Raw genomic sequence first — 16020 nt, 5'->3', positions numbered from 1 at the left:
GCCTCCTCGCCTCCTCTCCTCCCTGCCTCCTTGCCCTGGCACCCCGCCCGACGGCCTGTCTCCCCCATCTCGCGGATTAAAGCCACCGCGTCTGGCACGTGTCCGACGGCAGCTTGATCTCTCTCCTGGAGGCCCACCTCCGGGTTAACCTTCCAAGCCTGTCAGAGATTAGTGAACCGCTGGGGGGGATGAAGGTCCGGCCTCTGAGGATCCATTTCAGTGAGACAGGACCCAACTGAGGTGGAGCGCAGCGGAGCAACACGTTCTGAGAGCAGCCATTTCCACTTCTTCCCACAAAACTGAAGCAGAGCCATTTTGTTTGTCCAAATAAGCTCACTGAGCACTTCATTAGGTATTTATTAGACTTTTTTAGACTTATTGGTCTTCTGCTGCTGTGGTCTATCCCCTTAGAGGTTTTGACGCATTGTGTGTTCAGAGATGCTCTTCTGCATTCTACTGATGTAATGTGTGGTTATTTGCATTACTGTCACTTTCCTGTCAGCGTCTCTGGGGCAGTTAATTAACTCGCTGTTAATCAACTCACTGGATGTTTTTAGTTTTTCACACCATTCTCTGAGACTGTTGTGCATGAAAATAGCAGGAGATGAGCAGTTTCTGGGCAGTTTCTGAACCCTGTCTGGCATCAACAGTCATTCCACGGTCAAAGTCACTTGGATCACATTTCTTCCCCATTCTGACATTTGGTCTGAAAAGCAGCTGAACTTCTTGACCATGTCTGCATGCTTTTATGCATTTACTTGCTGCCACATGATTGGCTGATTAAATATTTGCATTTACAAGCTGGTGTACAGATGTACCTAATAAAGTGTTCACTGATTGTATGTTAAAAGCACTCTTTTCACTTCATACATTTAAACCATGCCTATATCATGCCTACTTTTCATCATGCCTGCCTCAAGTCTCAAGGGATCAGTGGCCTCTTCATCTCAGCAGGGCCACACTGTGTATATCAGATCTGTGTGCATATTTTTCTTTAACAGGGATGCATTTGAAAGGAATGTCATACAATGCAAAGGAATAGTGTTTTATGCTGGGTCTAGTATTTAGTTCACTGGGTCTTTGAAAAAACAACTTTCTAACATCTTGCTTCTGTATGGAGGGAGGGGGTGAGATTAAAACAAGGCCAGCTTGCCAAGGGTACGGGCCAGTATCGATGGCGTTGGTTGCGATGAATGTTATCGGCAGCGAGCAGCTTGCAGATGGGAGCGCTGGGGCCCCCGCGCGCTACGTGCAGATTATAGACAGATGGAGATTGGCGGGTCCAGACAGGCCGGGCCCTGCAGGGGAGCGGAGTGCTGACCGCTGCAGATAAACACCCTCAGCGTCGGCCGCGACCGGTCCAGCCGCGGGCGTGGAAAACGCGCGCCTACACCGGCTGCCCCCGGAGCGGCCGTCCTCTCACACTCCTGTGTTCTCCGTCTCCTCTCCGCGAGAAGGCCGGTCTGGCACTCCAGCACCTGCGGCAGTAAGATGTCTGCCGTATTCCTGGAGTCGAGGCCGTTAATGGCTTCTGAAGCGAAGCGGGCGGACGGTCAGTCGTGTGAACTCGCGCGTCAGCCGGCGACAGGTGCACTCCCGTACCCGTGAACACGACGGAAACCTTATTTTCCTCACTTCTGTCGCGGTTTACGTTCCCGCGGAGCGTAATGGTGTCGCGGGCCTTCTGCTGGAGCGAGTCGCGCCGACTCCCTTTCTCATCACCCGACTGTTGCGTCGTGTTCAAGGTGAAGTGGTGGAGTATAATGGGTCCGTGCACCGTCTTCCCGAAGGCCACGCCGGCCAGGGTTGGCTGAGCACGTCGGCGCCCGGGTGACGTCTTTTTTCCGGCGGTTGTTTTTCCGTTTTGCCGGCGTTTCGCATGCGCAGGGCCGCGGGCTGGGCCTCGGGCCAGGCCTCCGCTCCGGCTGCCAGACGCATCGCGGCGTCGGAGATCAAACGCGTCGCACCGGGGAGGGACCGCTCCCACATCTGTCAGCGCCGGCTCCGCCGAACGATGTTGACATCTGTCGCCTGCGCTCGCCCCGAGAACGCGCTTCTCCAGCTCCCGAACGCCAGACTCACCCTGAGAACACGCTTCTCCAGCTCCTGAACGCCAGACTCGCCCTGAGAACACGCTTCTCCTGCTCCTAAACGCCAGACTCGCCCTGAGAACACGCTTCTCCAGCTCCTGAACGCCATACTCGCCCTGAGAACACGCTTCTCCAGCTCCCGAGCGCCAAACTCGCCCTGAGAACACGCTTCTCCAGCTCCTAAACGCCAGACTCGCCCTGAGAACACACTTCTCCAGCTCCCGAGCGCCAGACTCGCCCTGAGAACGCGCTTCTCCAGCTCCCGAACGCCAGACTCACCCTGAGAACACGCTTCTCCAGCTCCCGAACGCCAGGCTCTCCCCGAGAACACGCTTCTCCAGCTCCTGAACGCCAGGCTCTCCCCGAGAACACGCTTCTCCAGCTCCTGAACACCAGACTCTCCCTGAGAACACGCTTCTCCAGCTCCTGAACGCCAGGCTCTCCCCGAGAACACGCTTCTCCAGCTCCTGAACGCCAGGCTCTCCCCGAGAACACGCTTCTCCAGCTCCTGAACGCCAGGCTCTCCCCGAGAACACACTTCTCCAGCTCCCGAACGCCAGACTCGCCCTGAGAACACGCTTCTCCAGCTCCTAAACGCCAGGCTCGCCCTGAGAACACGCTTCTCCAGCTCCCGAACGCCAGACTCGCCCTGAGAACACGCTTCTCCAGCTCCCGAACGCCAGACTCGCCCTGAGAACACGCTTCTCCAGCTCCTGAACGCCAGACTCGCCCCGAGAACACGCTTCTCCAGCTCCCGAACGCCAGACTCGCCCTGAGAACACGCTTCTCCAGCTCCCGAACGCCAGACTCGCCCTGAGAACACGCTTCTCCAGCTCCTGAACGCCAGGCTCGCCCTGAGAACACGCTTCTCCAGCTCCTGAACGCCAGACTCGCCCCGAGAACACGCTTCTCCAGCTCCCGAACGCCAGACTCGCCCTGAGAACACGCTTCTCCAGCTCCTGAACGCCAGGCTCGCCCTGAGAACACGCTTCTCCAGCTCCTGAACGCCAGGCTCGCCCCGAGAACACGCTTCTCCAGCTCCTGAACGCCAGGCTCTCCCCGAGAACACGTTTCTCCAGCTCCTGAACGCCAGGCTCGCCCCGAGAACACGCTTCTCCAGCTCCTGAACGCCAGACTCACCCTGAGAACACGCTTCTCCAGCTCCTAAACGCCAGGCTCTCCCCGAGAACACGTTTCTCCAGCTCCTGAACGCCAGGCTCGCCCTGAGAACACGCTTCTCCAGCTCCTGAACGCCAGGCTCGCCCTGAGAACACGCTTCTCCAGCTCCTGAACGCCAGGCTCGCCCTGAGAACACGCTTCTCCAGCTCCTGAACGCCAGGCTCGCCCTGAGAACACGCTTCTCCAGCTCCTGAACGCCATACTCGCCCCGAGAACACGCTTCTCCAGCTCCCGAACGCCAGGCTCTCCCTGAGAACACGCTTCTCCAGCTCCTGAACGCCAGGCTCGCCCTGAGAACACGCTTCTCCAGCTCCTGAACGCCAGACTCGCCCTGAGAACACGCTTCTCCAGCTCCTGAACGCCAGACTGGCCCTGAGAACACACTTCTCCAGCTCCTGAACGCCAGACTGGCCCTGAGAACACACTTCTCCAGCTCCCGAACGCCAGGCTCACCCCAAGAACACGCTTCTCCAGCTCCTGAACGCCAGGCTCACCCCAAGAACACGCTTCTCCAGCTCCTGAACGCCAAGCTCGCCCTGAGAACACACTTCTCCAGCTCCTGAACGCCATGCTCTCCCCGAGAACACGTTTCTCCAGCTCCTGAACGCCAGGCTCTCCCTGAGAACACGCTTCTCCAGCTCCTGAACGCCAGACTCGCCCTGAGAACACACTTCTCCAGCTCCTGAACGCCATACTCGCCCCGAGAACACGCTTCTCCAGCTCCTGAACGCCAGGCTCGCCCTGAGAACACGCTTCTCCAGCTCCTGAACGCCAGGCTCTCCCCGAGAACACGTTTCTCCAGCTCCTGAACGCCAGGCTCGCCCCGAGAACACACTTCTCCAGCTCCTGAACGCCATACTCGCCCCGAGAACACGCTTCTCCAGCTCCTGAACGCCAGACTCGCCCTGAGAACACACTTCTCCAGCTCCTGAACGCCAGGCTCGCCCTGAGAACACGCTTCTCCAGCTCCTGAACGCCAGGCTCACCCCAAGAACACGCTTCTCCAGCTCCTGAACGCCAAGCTCGCCCTGAGAACGCACTTTTCCCACTCCCGAACGCCAGACTCGCCCCGAGAACACACTTTTTCAGCTCCCGAACGCCGCACTGGCTGATCGACGGACGAAGCTCTCACAGCGTAACGGGACGTCGCTGGCTTCATGGCCTCCTGCTCTGGAAGTGAATTCCCACCACGACGGCACGAAAGTGCCTTCTTTCATAAAACTGGCATCTTTCACATTATCGTCAAAGCTCATTTTTCAGTTTTGTTTTTCACAATTCATGAATAAGATCTCCTGCCACTTTAAGGGCATCTTAAGCCCACCTCACTTGCCCCTATTTCTGTATATCATATCATATTATATCGAGTTTCATTCTGTAATACCCGTGAGAAGCATATAAATGACCGTGGAAGATTTAGTCTTACAGTGCTGACCATGCTTTTTCTTATTTTTCAGCGTTTAAGATACTTAATTCATCAAGTCGTCCACATTAAAATAGAGAATCATTCCTCTCTTTAATATGGACCCCAACATCTGTGGTGAAAATACCCGTACAAATCACAAAGAAATCCTGTCATGATTGTTCTTTCTAACCTTGTGTAGAGGAATTAGGAAAATGGGGTGAACTGGAGGTTCTTATATCCTTGGCTAAACACTTGCTCTCAGTGACTCCTTTTCTGTTTGGAAGAAGGGCCCCTAAGCTTCCTTCACCAGCAGAATAATATATGGCAGGAGTCCTGTGGGTGTTTTTTTTCTTCTTTTTATCTGTGTCTGTCCATGTGTACCGATAGGCAAAACCCTTAACCATTTCAGAGAACTACTGAGGCTTGTATTTTTCTCCATGATCATGTAATAAAGCTTGACTAAGATTGAAGTCTGTGTAGGCCTGAATTATTCCTCTACTTGTAATAATATGTAATTAACTATTATGATGGTACTAAAATATTTGTATACAGTAAATATGGATTTATGTTCTTGAAAATTGTTTTGTGGATAAACTAAGCTGTGCTGACCCACAGGGATAGTGACAAGAATGTTCCTCCCTAAAACAAATGGTTAAAATTGATCCATCCACTGTAATCAGTTTAAAAAAAGATGATTTATTTACGGGTCATTGGGGAAAGCATCCTATGTGTGCTAGGAGTACCCCTTAATAAAACATTAATTGTTGTTTCGTCAGCTGAGGTTTGACTTTTTTATTAGTGTACACATTTTCTTTAAAAATACAACAGACCCCAAGGAATTAGAAAGGAGGTAAGAAGCGTCAGCGAACACTGATACATTATTTAATGCAACCATATCCCCAATCGCTTGTCTGTAAGTTTCAGTTATCTGCTTTAATTGCAGACACCTCCAAACCCCTTTCAAGAAGTGGAGTTAAATCTAATTTCTGAACATCTTTGGAGCTTTAGCCAGCAGTGAGATTGGAGCAGCAGTCCAGGGTGAAATAAACACCGGAGATTCTGAGGCTGTCCGGAATTAGAGTGCCCCTCTTCCCCCCCGTCCCTGGTGAAACAAGCCTATCAAGGACACAAACAAGGGAGTGATCGCTTTTCTCCCATTCTGTCTCGGGCCTTTGAAACCATTAGATTCTGGTTTTTGTAACCATTATCACGGATGTCATTTTGTTTTAAGGAGAAATGTTTGCTCCCTCCTCACGACAGGCTTCCAATTACATACTTTAGCAGTGGGCGTGCAGCCTAATGGAGGCTGCTGATAACACTGATTTGCATTGATCTCTCTGCACTGAAAAATAAAAAGTGTGCGATCGTATAACAGTCCCAAAGGCGGGGAAAAACACCGTAATGGAATCATTATGTCGAAGGAAGGGAAGGGCGTGTGTGTGTGTGTCTGTGTGTGCGCTCATGCATGCATGCCTGCATGCTTGTGAGTGTGAGAGAAGTATTTGTAAGCCTCTGTGTGTGTGTGTATGTGTGTGTGTGTGTGTGTTTGTGTGTAAGAGAGAGATAAAAGTGTTTCTCTGTATGTATGTAAAAGACGTGTACGTGTGTGTGTTTGTGTGTGCGTGTGTGTGTTTGTGTGTGCGTGTGTTTGTGTGTAAGAGAGAGATAAAAGTGTTTCTCTGAATGTATGTAAAAGACGTGTACGTGTGTGTGTGCGTGTGTGTGTTTGTGTGTGTGTGTGCACGCACAGATAAGTGTTCGTGTTTGTATGTGAGTGTGAATGTGTGCACTTAATTGCGTCAATGTGGGGAGCGGTCTCATTTTGCAGAATGTATTTTGAATGAACATTACACAAGCTCAATATGTTGTGTTTAATAGCACTCCTGTATTTGGATGCTTTTTACGATGATTATTATATCTTTCCATATTGCGTGAGGGTTCCTCTGTGGAGGCCTGGACTGGAAAACAGAGAGCTTAATCGAGTGTGACATTAATGTGCCAACACTGTTTTTTTTCCCTTCGCTGAGAGCAAAGTGTTGTGCTCTGAGGGGAAGCTTTGAACCCTTAACCCTGTCTTCATCTCCCTGTTTGACTTCTCATATTAGGAGACATTCATACTGTATGTGGTCCTTGGAAAATACTGCGAGAGGAGAAGCAGGTAGAGAGGCACTTAATAAGTTGGCAGCCATGTTTTCTAAAAATAACACGCTGTTGGCCAGTCTTCCGTGATTCACTGTGAACTTCCTCTGAACTACACTAGGTGTCAGGATATTTGATGGCAAAGCTCTAGACTCAAATATTAACGCTGTAGACCTTATGTCGCTTTTGAATTTAAGGACTATGCAACAAAGTATTGTACTTTATCGTTTTGATTTACTTCAGCTTCAAATGTTACAGCTGTTTCTGTAAAGTGGTAAACATGTACGTACGTATGTAGAAAATGAAATAGAAGCCGACTGCTGTACTTTTTCAGTAGTCTATTTAAACCTGTCCTTTTCAGTATCCTGTTGCTAGTTCGTCTTTGTTCCCCACCCCAGTTCTAGCTTCCCTGTACCTGTGCCCTGTATCTGTTATATTCTGCTCCTGTCTGTTCTGTTTTTGGATTTTATGGTTTTTGATCTCTGCCTGGTTTTTTCGACTCGGCTTTGGATTTTTTGGATTTGTACCTCTGCTTTTCTGTCTCCTCGGTTTTTGAACCCTGCCTGTCTCACGATTACGCTCTGCCTGCCCGACATGCACCTGTCTGCCTGAATCTCGACCATTGGCTTTTTGTGGATTACGTTTTGGATCTGCCCCGTGTCAATAAAGCCTGCTATTACGTTACCCCGAGTCCCGAAACCTGACAGTGTAGAGTGTACGTAGTGACTCATTTCAGTCCTATTGCCAAAAGCACCACTGATTGTGTTTACATAAAGCAGTTGAGACAGGGCTTTAATCAAAGTAGGTTTGAGAACTTTTGGTAACCCACTGATGGGGAGGGGCGGGGAGGAAAGAAAAACGAGTTTGAGCGCTGTAGCATATGTTTGCCAAGCGGCACAAAGCGCAAATAATCTAAAACAATTCTGATAATCGTCCTTTGTCATGGGGTTTCGCCCGAGTCTGCCAACAATCGCATTTGGCGACGGCTGGCAGGAGCTGCAGCTGGAATATCCGTTCGCTGCGGGATCGGAAGGCGGGTCCGGTCAGAACGAGCCCGTTCCCCGCGGCCCTGGTTCTGAGCGAGCCAGCGGCCCGAGCCAGCGGGCTGAGCCAGCGCAGAACAACAGGCGGGAGCGGCGGGAGATTAGATTAGCATCACGCTCCCTCCCCCTGGACTCCGGGAGGCACGACCCCCCCACCCCCGCCCCCACCGCCCTTTTTAATTTGTTTTTTTTAGCAGATCATCGCGCGCTCCTCCTCTGGGTGTTTCAGCCTCCTCCGGAAGGCTCCGGAAGGCTCCGTCAGGCGTCTTGGCACGCGGCGTAAAACGGCGGAGCGGCTGGTAAAGGAGAAATCAAGAGCTTTGGTTTAATAACGGCCGTCACCGTCGCCCCGGCTCTGAGGAAGCGGCGGTGACGGATGACAAAGCCGCGGCACTGCGGTCTGCCTCTCCGGCAACGCCGCCTGTCGACGACAGCCCGTCCTCCAGGAAATTAGCCTTTCAGCTGGGAGGAAGGGGTTGCTTTCCATTAGCATATTACTCAGGGCTCTTTTGTGGAGAAGTGCATGCAGTCATTAGTCATAATTTTCTTCCCGTGCCTCTTCCCCTGTGTGCACTCACCACCATGTCTCCAAAGGGAAATTCTGATGAGTTGTCTTCCCCCCCCTGTCTCTGTGAAACGCCGGGTACACTGGTACTTCATATGGCTGTGTGTGACTGCTGAGCTCTCCCGTCTCCCCGAGGGAATCAGGGCCATCATGCTTCTTGTTTTTACTCGCAATCTGTGTGCTCCTCGGAGAGACTGCTGGCTTTATGAGAAAAAATACTTCAAAAAGTAAAGTTTTTGTGCACTTGTAAACACAACTTTTACATCATGCAAATGTCTCCTTAGAATTTTTTTTTGTTTTTTTGTACATTTCCTGGTGAGCAATACCAATGCGCTGAGATGAATGAACCTCACTGTCTGAAGTCCTGGCTGTGGCTGGCAGCTCCATGGGCATCAGGCAATGTAGGTGTTTGCATCGCCTATGGTATGGGATCTCAGTCGGTCAGGAGTCCGTAAATGCCCTCTACCGACCCCTACTGGTCGACCGGGTGTCGGTGCACTGCAGGCCCGAGCCGCATTGGAAAGGTCTTCCTCCGATGCAGTTCTGTGCAGCTTTCACTGCGGGCTGCGTTGTGAAACGATGCAGGAGGGTTGCTTTGGAGAGCGCCCCGGATTTTGGATATGTTCAGCTCCACATTGGCTATCAATATTTGACTAAGGAATAAAATAAAAATAAAAAACAGATCAGGGTAGTAGGCCTCTACCTTTGCATGATACTACAGGAGATCAACGGTTGCTTATTCGCCAAACTCTCATTTTGATTGATTCTCATTTTGTGGAATCAGTCCACTATTTCCCTGAAGCAGTATTTGCATGGCCTGTTGATTGTGGAGTTAAATGTACAGGTAGCATTTTAACACAGCCGCCCGGTCGCTGTGGGGGCGAGGCCCTCCTTTTTACGGCTAACAGCCGGAGCTGAACCGAGGGTGCGTGTGGCACATTGATTATCTCCAAAGGGAAGTTGTGTCATATGGCACTGTGTTTCCTGGGCCCATTTTAATTGGCTTATGGAGCGGTGGCCTCCCAGTTCTGTACTGTCTGTGCATTTTATAATATGATATGAAAATTGCAGTCTTGTAAAAAGAGATTCCATTTGGAGCCGACGAGTGTTCATCCAGACAGGCGTAACGTTAGACGCCTCTTATGTTTCTTGTGGCCTAAATATATAAACCTTTGAAAAGTTTAGTTGCTCTCCTCCTCTTTCAGCACGTAAACTTAAATTATGCCTATTTGTTTTACTCATCAAATTGGCTATTTGAAAAATAAAATGTGGTTTAAGTATCCATTTCACAGAGCACAACATTGTCATTTTCCTTTATGGCTTATGAACTGAGTAAGCTCTCCAAAGACACTTTGAAGCACAGTCCACATAATTTGTTAATACAATTCCTACTGGTTGGTCAGTATGAGCTGGGCTTCAAACTGAAAATAAGCTTTGTGGATTTGGCATTCAGAATAATTGATCAAGCCTTTCTTTCCTCTCTGTGACAGCTCATCTTGGCCATCACGTTTTCAAAGGCATAAAACGGTCGCGTGAGCACTTTGTTTTTCTCTTTTCTTTTGCGTACAGAAACACACCAACACTGTACAGACCCTTTTGAATAATTCAGAGTTGCTGTACATCCAGTGGTGGACGTTTTAGTGGAAACATGGAAGTCGATAGAATATTTATATAAAATATATAGTATGTTATTTTCCAAGCAGATATTCATATCACATATTTATTCAGGCATATATTTTATTTCCTCACAGATACGTATTTGAAGGAAACCCACTTAACTGATAAGAGCTAGGAGTAGGTAACGTTGAAAGGATATTAGCTCAAACAAACCATATGGGACACAAACGGAGAACCAGTAAATAAAATGTATTGAATAATCACTGTTGGTTCATAGATTTGGTTAGAGATTTATTCTCCATAACCTCCTGAGACCCCGCAGGGATAAAAAGGTTTAAGCATTTTCGAGAAAGTGTCTTGGATGTTGCAGTGAAAATATTTGAAAAAATAGAATTTATTTGATCTTTATTGAATGTCCCTTGTATGTTTCAGCATAGTAGACTATGTGGTGATTTAAATTAAGTCCAGAGATTCATGTCCCGTACAGGGAACAAATTGAATTTGGAAGAGGATATTGATTTATTTGTGATATTGCTTGTAAACCGAGGAATGGATGACTGTGTAAATGTGTTACACCGTTTTGTTTTATGGTTTCCTCCATTTCCATTGGCAGGACTGAAGATCCGAGAGGTGATGATCAATGTTTCTCGGCAACAAGTTGAGGACTTCCATGGCCCAGAGGACTACTGGTGCCTCTGTGTGGCCTGGAGCCACCTGGGGACATCCAAAAGCCGAAAGGCAACCGTCCGAATCGCATGTGAGTACTGTTCCCAGAGTGCGAACAACAACCGCTTCTACTGTTCCCACAGAACAGAGAACACTCACCAACTCCACTGCCATTAACTGACGCCGGCCGACCACTATAGAGGTGGTTCTCGTTCGGGGCCTAGTAAAGACCAAGGACACCCATCTGATTTGACTAATCTACCCTAACCTAAGTGAAGTAGGTCTTGCCTCAATAGGAGATTAGCACATTACCAGCTGAAGGGATCCATTCTACTCTCCGTGTTCTGCATTTCCAGGATACTTTGATTGAAGCCGGGGACGTGGGGTGTGGGAGGCGAGAGGCGTGTGAGAATCAGACGGGCCAGGCTAGGCTAGCTCCACACTGACGCCCGCCTCTTATCTCCCCAAACAGACCTGAGGAAGAACTTTGAGCAGGACCCCCAGGGGAAGGAGGTTCCCATCAAGGGCATGATCGTGTTGCACTGCCGCCCTCCGGAGGGAGTTCCAGTGGCTGGGGTAAGACCTGACTTCCTGCCCCAATGACCCCTCTGTCTGAGAGGCCTTCTTCTGCCCGTGGTTTTAGTCCCCTGTTGCAGTGAAAGTCATGACTCCTCTTTCCAAAGAACCGTGTTAAGAAAACATTCTCCTCCATCATTATCAGCGAGTGTGTGGGTGCAACCTAAGGATGTGTTTTTGTATAAAAATGTCTTCCTCAGTTAGTGGAGCTTATTCTCAAAATAATTGTGTTTGACCTTTAAATATTGTGTGCATGCTAAGTCCATTAGCATTGAATAAAATAAATTACCTGGGGAATAATGTTAGATTATTGTGATACATTGTGATAACAGACCCGTACTAATGCAGGCTCATGTGCCGATAGCTTTTCTATGTACAATACAAATGCATTTATAGAACATTATATTTAAAAATAAAAGGCTTTGTTAGATGCCCAAATCAGACTGCTCATTGCTAGGATACTGAAAGCCATTGTTTCTTGGAACTGTTTTTGTGGTTAAAGCTTGAAATAAGCATTTGCAGTAAAACCAGTTGGTGTATGCAGGGAAATGTACAGCGATGAGTCAGTTGTTTCAAAATAGTTCCCATTCAGGTGTCAGAGCTTATTTTGTTTTTTTCATAGTTACATTTTCAGAACATCAAAGAAAGCAAGTTTGCTCAATGCGTTAAATGCTTTGTACTGTAATTTCTGCGGCATGAGTAATCTGTCAAGGTGGTGGAACCTGTTAGACTCATTCTGTGTGATTTCTAATAAGTCCTTATTTCTTATGTGATTGAGCACAGCTCTGGGGCGGCTGTATTAAAATGCTGCCTGTACATTTAACCTGCCCGTCCCCAATTTCATCTCTCAAGAGTACCGATGGACCTACTTTTCTTTCTGTCTGGTTGAGGAATTTTGGAAGGCCATTAAATCCAGTTATGAGCAATGTGAGCAAAAAATTCAATTCAACTCAATTCAATTTTATTTGTATAGTGCTTTTTATAATGTCACAAAGATGCTTTAGAGTAACAGGAAAGATGGGCAAAACAGAAAATGGCTAACACAAGACCTCAACCCCCAAATAGCAAGCACATGAGTGGTGAGAACTCCCCGATGGGAAGCAATCTCGGGAAGAACTTGAATATAGAGAGGGAGCCCATTCACTGGCCAGCGAGGTGTAATGTAAAGGTACAGTGGATATGACAGACATGTAACGGGAAAATCAATTCAAATGGGTTGAGTGGGTTACAGTGAAGGTAATATGTTAGGAGAGTCAATCGGAACCGCTTGCGTACACCGAGATGCAATAAATAATAGGCTTTAATCAAGGTTAATCAAATTTAATAGCACAAATACCTAGAACGGGGCCAGTACACAGAAACAAACCATGAGACGCAAGCGTAAGACGGGACAGTACTTAACTAGCTGGAAAAATGGAAAGACCAAATTAGCAATGAAGTGGAAAATCCAATGAGAGTGGTGTTTTTGTTATTGTTTTCCATTAAACAATTAACACAATCACATCACTATTGTAGCCTAATGTCAAGGTTTGCGTAACAATAACAGACACAGTGCTGCACCTAGTGCTCGTCTAATGTTAATTACTCGGAACGATACTTTTCTGGTGCATGTGAATTTAGAGGGTTTTGCTGTGGGCAATCTGTGTGCAGTGAATGATTCAGCATCGGAATGGAAGGCCCATTTTAAATTGATCTCCTTGACTGCACCCTGAACATTGAAGCAGGAAAATCCAGGGGGAAAAAACGGAAGTTTTAAGACAAGAGTTTCCCTCAATCATTTGTCAACATGAATGAGCCCAGCAAAAGAGACGGAGTAAATAATGTAGAGGATGCGGCAGGTGTTCTCACCCCGGCCAGCTCACCTCTTGCATGAAATATTGAACTTTCGGCTGTGAGCGTGCTGAACTTTTAGAGACTTTTTTTTATTTTTATTTTTAACTAGGCTTCAGGGTAAGCGCTCTCTCCCCGGGCTTTCATAGCGTCAGTCGGTGGGGTGGGCACCCCCATCAGCATTCTCCGCGGAATGCTGACGCCTTTTTCTGCCGTTAGCCATAACGCGCTCAGTTTGGGGGCTTGATGGAGTGCACGTCGGTGGGGTGGGGCCTGGTCACGGTGGCTCGTGTCAGTCAGCGTGCGAGTGCCGCAGCCCTTCCTGCGGGACAGGATTAGCGCAGAGGGAACGTGGGAACGGCGTCACCGCGCTCCGTCCCGTCAGCTCACTTTAAACACAATCACGGGCGGCGGCGTCTCAAACAGCGTCTCCGCCGCTGAGCCATTCCGCCAGGAAGTTCCTGTAAGCTGAAGTGTGAATAATTAAGGCCCGCGCGTGTACTGAGCAAATCCACACAATTGAGATACATGTGCGTCTCTGTGGAGTTAGTATTAAAGAGAACATCCAACGCAGTATAAATAAATGCGATTTTTTTTTTTCACCACCTTGCACGTTTTTGGGTTTTGTCGCTTGGAAAACACACACACCTTGACGGTCTGTTCGGCCTTCTGAAATCCCGGGAGAGATCTCCTATCAGATCCAGGCACGTCCCCGCTGCAATCGTTCAGGTGTTGCGCTGTTATTTCCGTCTGTCTGACTCGGGGGACTCGCTGACAGGACTCCGGGCGACTTACTGGGGGGATTTTGCGCATCAAAAGATGCACTTCTCCACTGCCGCCAGGCTGAGAGTTAACTTGTCCAAAGTTCACGGGCGAGTGGAAGGGGTTGCCAGCGGAGGCGATCCCATTGGTTGCATGCAGGGGGGGGAGGGGGGGGGGGGGAGCCGTGGGGGTAGCCTCAGCCCAATCAATCAGAGCCCAAACCTGCCAGGAACACGACGCCCCTCCAGGGCGCTCGTCTCCGTCTGTCTGGCTCCGGGCCTCCGGGGCAGGCAGGCAGGGCCACAGTGTGGGCGGGTGGGCCTCCGCCTCCAGAGGGGGGCTGAAGGCTCATCTCTCACAGCCCAGTCTGGGGCTGTTTCCTTGGGCCTTGCCAGGTCTTTTCCCCCAGACGGTCTTCCCCCGGGGCACCGCCCCGCACCGCTGTGCCCAGGCCAGCGCTCTGATACCGACCCAGGAGACTGATAGCCCCGCATGGCTCCCTCTGGCTGGCGTGAGAACAGCAGGCTGAGGCCGTTATGCACGGTGAATGACCAGTGTAGATAAACAGGCGCATCTGTGTGCTGGCCACAGCCAGGGCGTATGAATCACTGCCACTTTCATTTCTCACCACATATGGTAAATGGCAGGCATTTATATAGCGCCTTTATCCAAAGCGCTGTACAATTGATGCTTCTCCATTCACCCATTCATACACACACTCACACTCACACTCACACACTCACACACACTCACACACACTCACACACTCACACACACTCACACACACTCACACACACTCACACACTCACGGTGATTGGCTGCCATGCAAGGCCCCGACCAGCTCGTCAGGAGCATTTGGGGGTTAGGTGTCTTGCTCAGGGACACTTCGACACAGCCCGGGCGGGGGATCGAACCGGCAACCCTCCGACTGCCAGACGACCGCTCTTACTGCCTGAGCCATGTCGCCCCCATACGGCGACCGCCTCATTTTCTGCGTGTTTATTGTCAGAAATCCCCTCATGGCAACATGGATATTGGGTTGTCATTTGTGTGCTGTAAATTACCGGTTCAGAAACTTTTAAAACCGGTGGCATCTGTACCACCTATGCGCTCTTTGAAAACAGAGGTGGTGCCTTCATAGCCAGTCCAATCTGTGGGAGTGGAAATCTTTCATTAAAATCTCCATGAAGATCAGTAGAGGAAATTATTTTAATATTACCTGTAAGAAACAGTTCAGCATAATACAAGCCTTGTAGTGTCCTAGTGCCTCTCCTGTTTGCAGAAAATGTATTTTATTAAAATACTGGCATAAGCCAGGCACTGACTGAAAGCTTCCAACAGCAGTCAGGTGTATGCTTTCATCTACAGTAGGTTTGAAACTGCAGTAATATAGAACAGGTCCTCTTTATGTTGGCAGTGTTTTATATGCGGATGTATCATGTCATCGAAACATTAAGACGCAGGCTGGAAAACAAATGAAACCAAATCTCTCTGTCCATTAGCATCTCACCATCTATCTCTTTTATTATAGAATTTAAACACAGCATGTCCCCTCCATTTCACAACTCACATATCTCACCATTTTTAAATAGAATTATTCGGAATATTTGCTTATTTGAACAAATATTTCAAGTTGAAAGAACAATCAAGAACCTTGCATAATGTTGTTCTCTTGATGGATATGCAAAAAAGAAAGCATGAAATTAGCAGTCAAAGTCGAGATCATATTATTGCGGCACTAGAATATGCTCAATGCAAGTTAACAGCCTTTGAATAACTTTAAAAAATAAGACCTCGCACCATTAGGCAAACATTAACCAGCAATTGCTTTGTGTAGTGCAATTATTCATTGTCTCTGGTGATTCAAAGTCGTTTGATGTGCTTGAAATGTAATTATTCACTGATAAACATTATTGGAGGCATTACAGCTGTGAAGGGTGGACAGTGAAGGATTGGTGCCAGGTCTGAAATGTCGCTGTCAGATTCAAGAGCAGTTTTCTGTAATGTGATTTCCCCAAAGCCATTATCGCCATGGAAAACGTCGCGACTATGGAGAAACAGCCCAGACATTAATGAAAGTCCAAGTTAATTTCATTGTATAAAACAAAACGGGATATTGGACTTCACTTGTAATTGCCTTCTTGTCACATT

At 48.6% G+C, this 16020-nt stretch overlaps 1 protein-coding gene across 3 annotated transcripts in view; it reads left to right on the top strand.

Moving 5' to 3' along the window:
• Positions 1–16020, top strand: part of LOC133140223 (netrin receptor UNC5D-like) — a 184394-nt gene that overhangs the window by 128463 nt on the left and 39911 nt on the right. For all 3 annotated transcript variants that reach the window (XM_061259914.1, XM_061259913.1, XM_061259915.1), the window contains 2 exons: positions 10649–10792; positions 11174–11277. In XM_061259914.1, the coding sequence (XP_061115898.1) occupies positions 10649–10792; positions 11174–11277 (248 nt within the window). The remainder of the gene's footprint in view (positions 1–10648; positions 10793–11173; positions 11278–16020) is intronic.

The sequence above is a fragment of the Conger conger genome, chromosome 11 (genome assembly GCF_963514075.1).
Source record: "Conger conger chromosome 11, fConCon1.1, whole genome shotgun sequence".
Taxonomy (NCBI): domain Eukaryota; kingdom Metazoa; phylum Chordata; class Actinopteri; order Anguilliformes; family Congridae; genus Conger; species Conger conger.
This window is presented reverse-complemented; position numbering and strand designations above follow the sequence as displayed.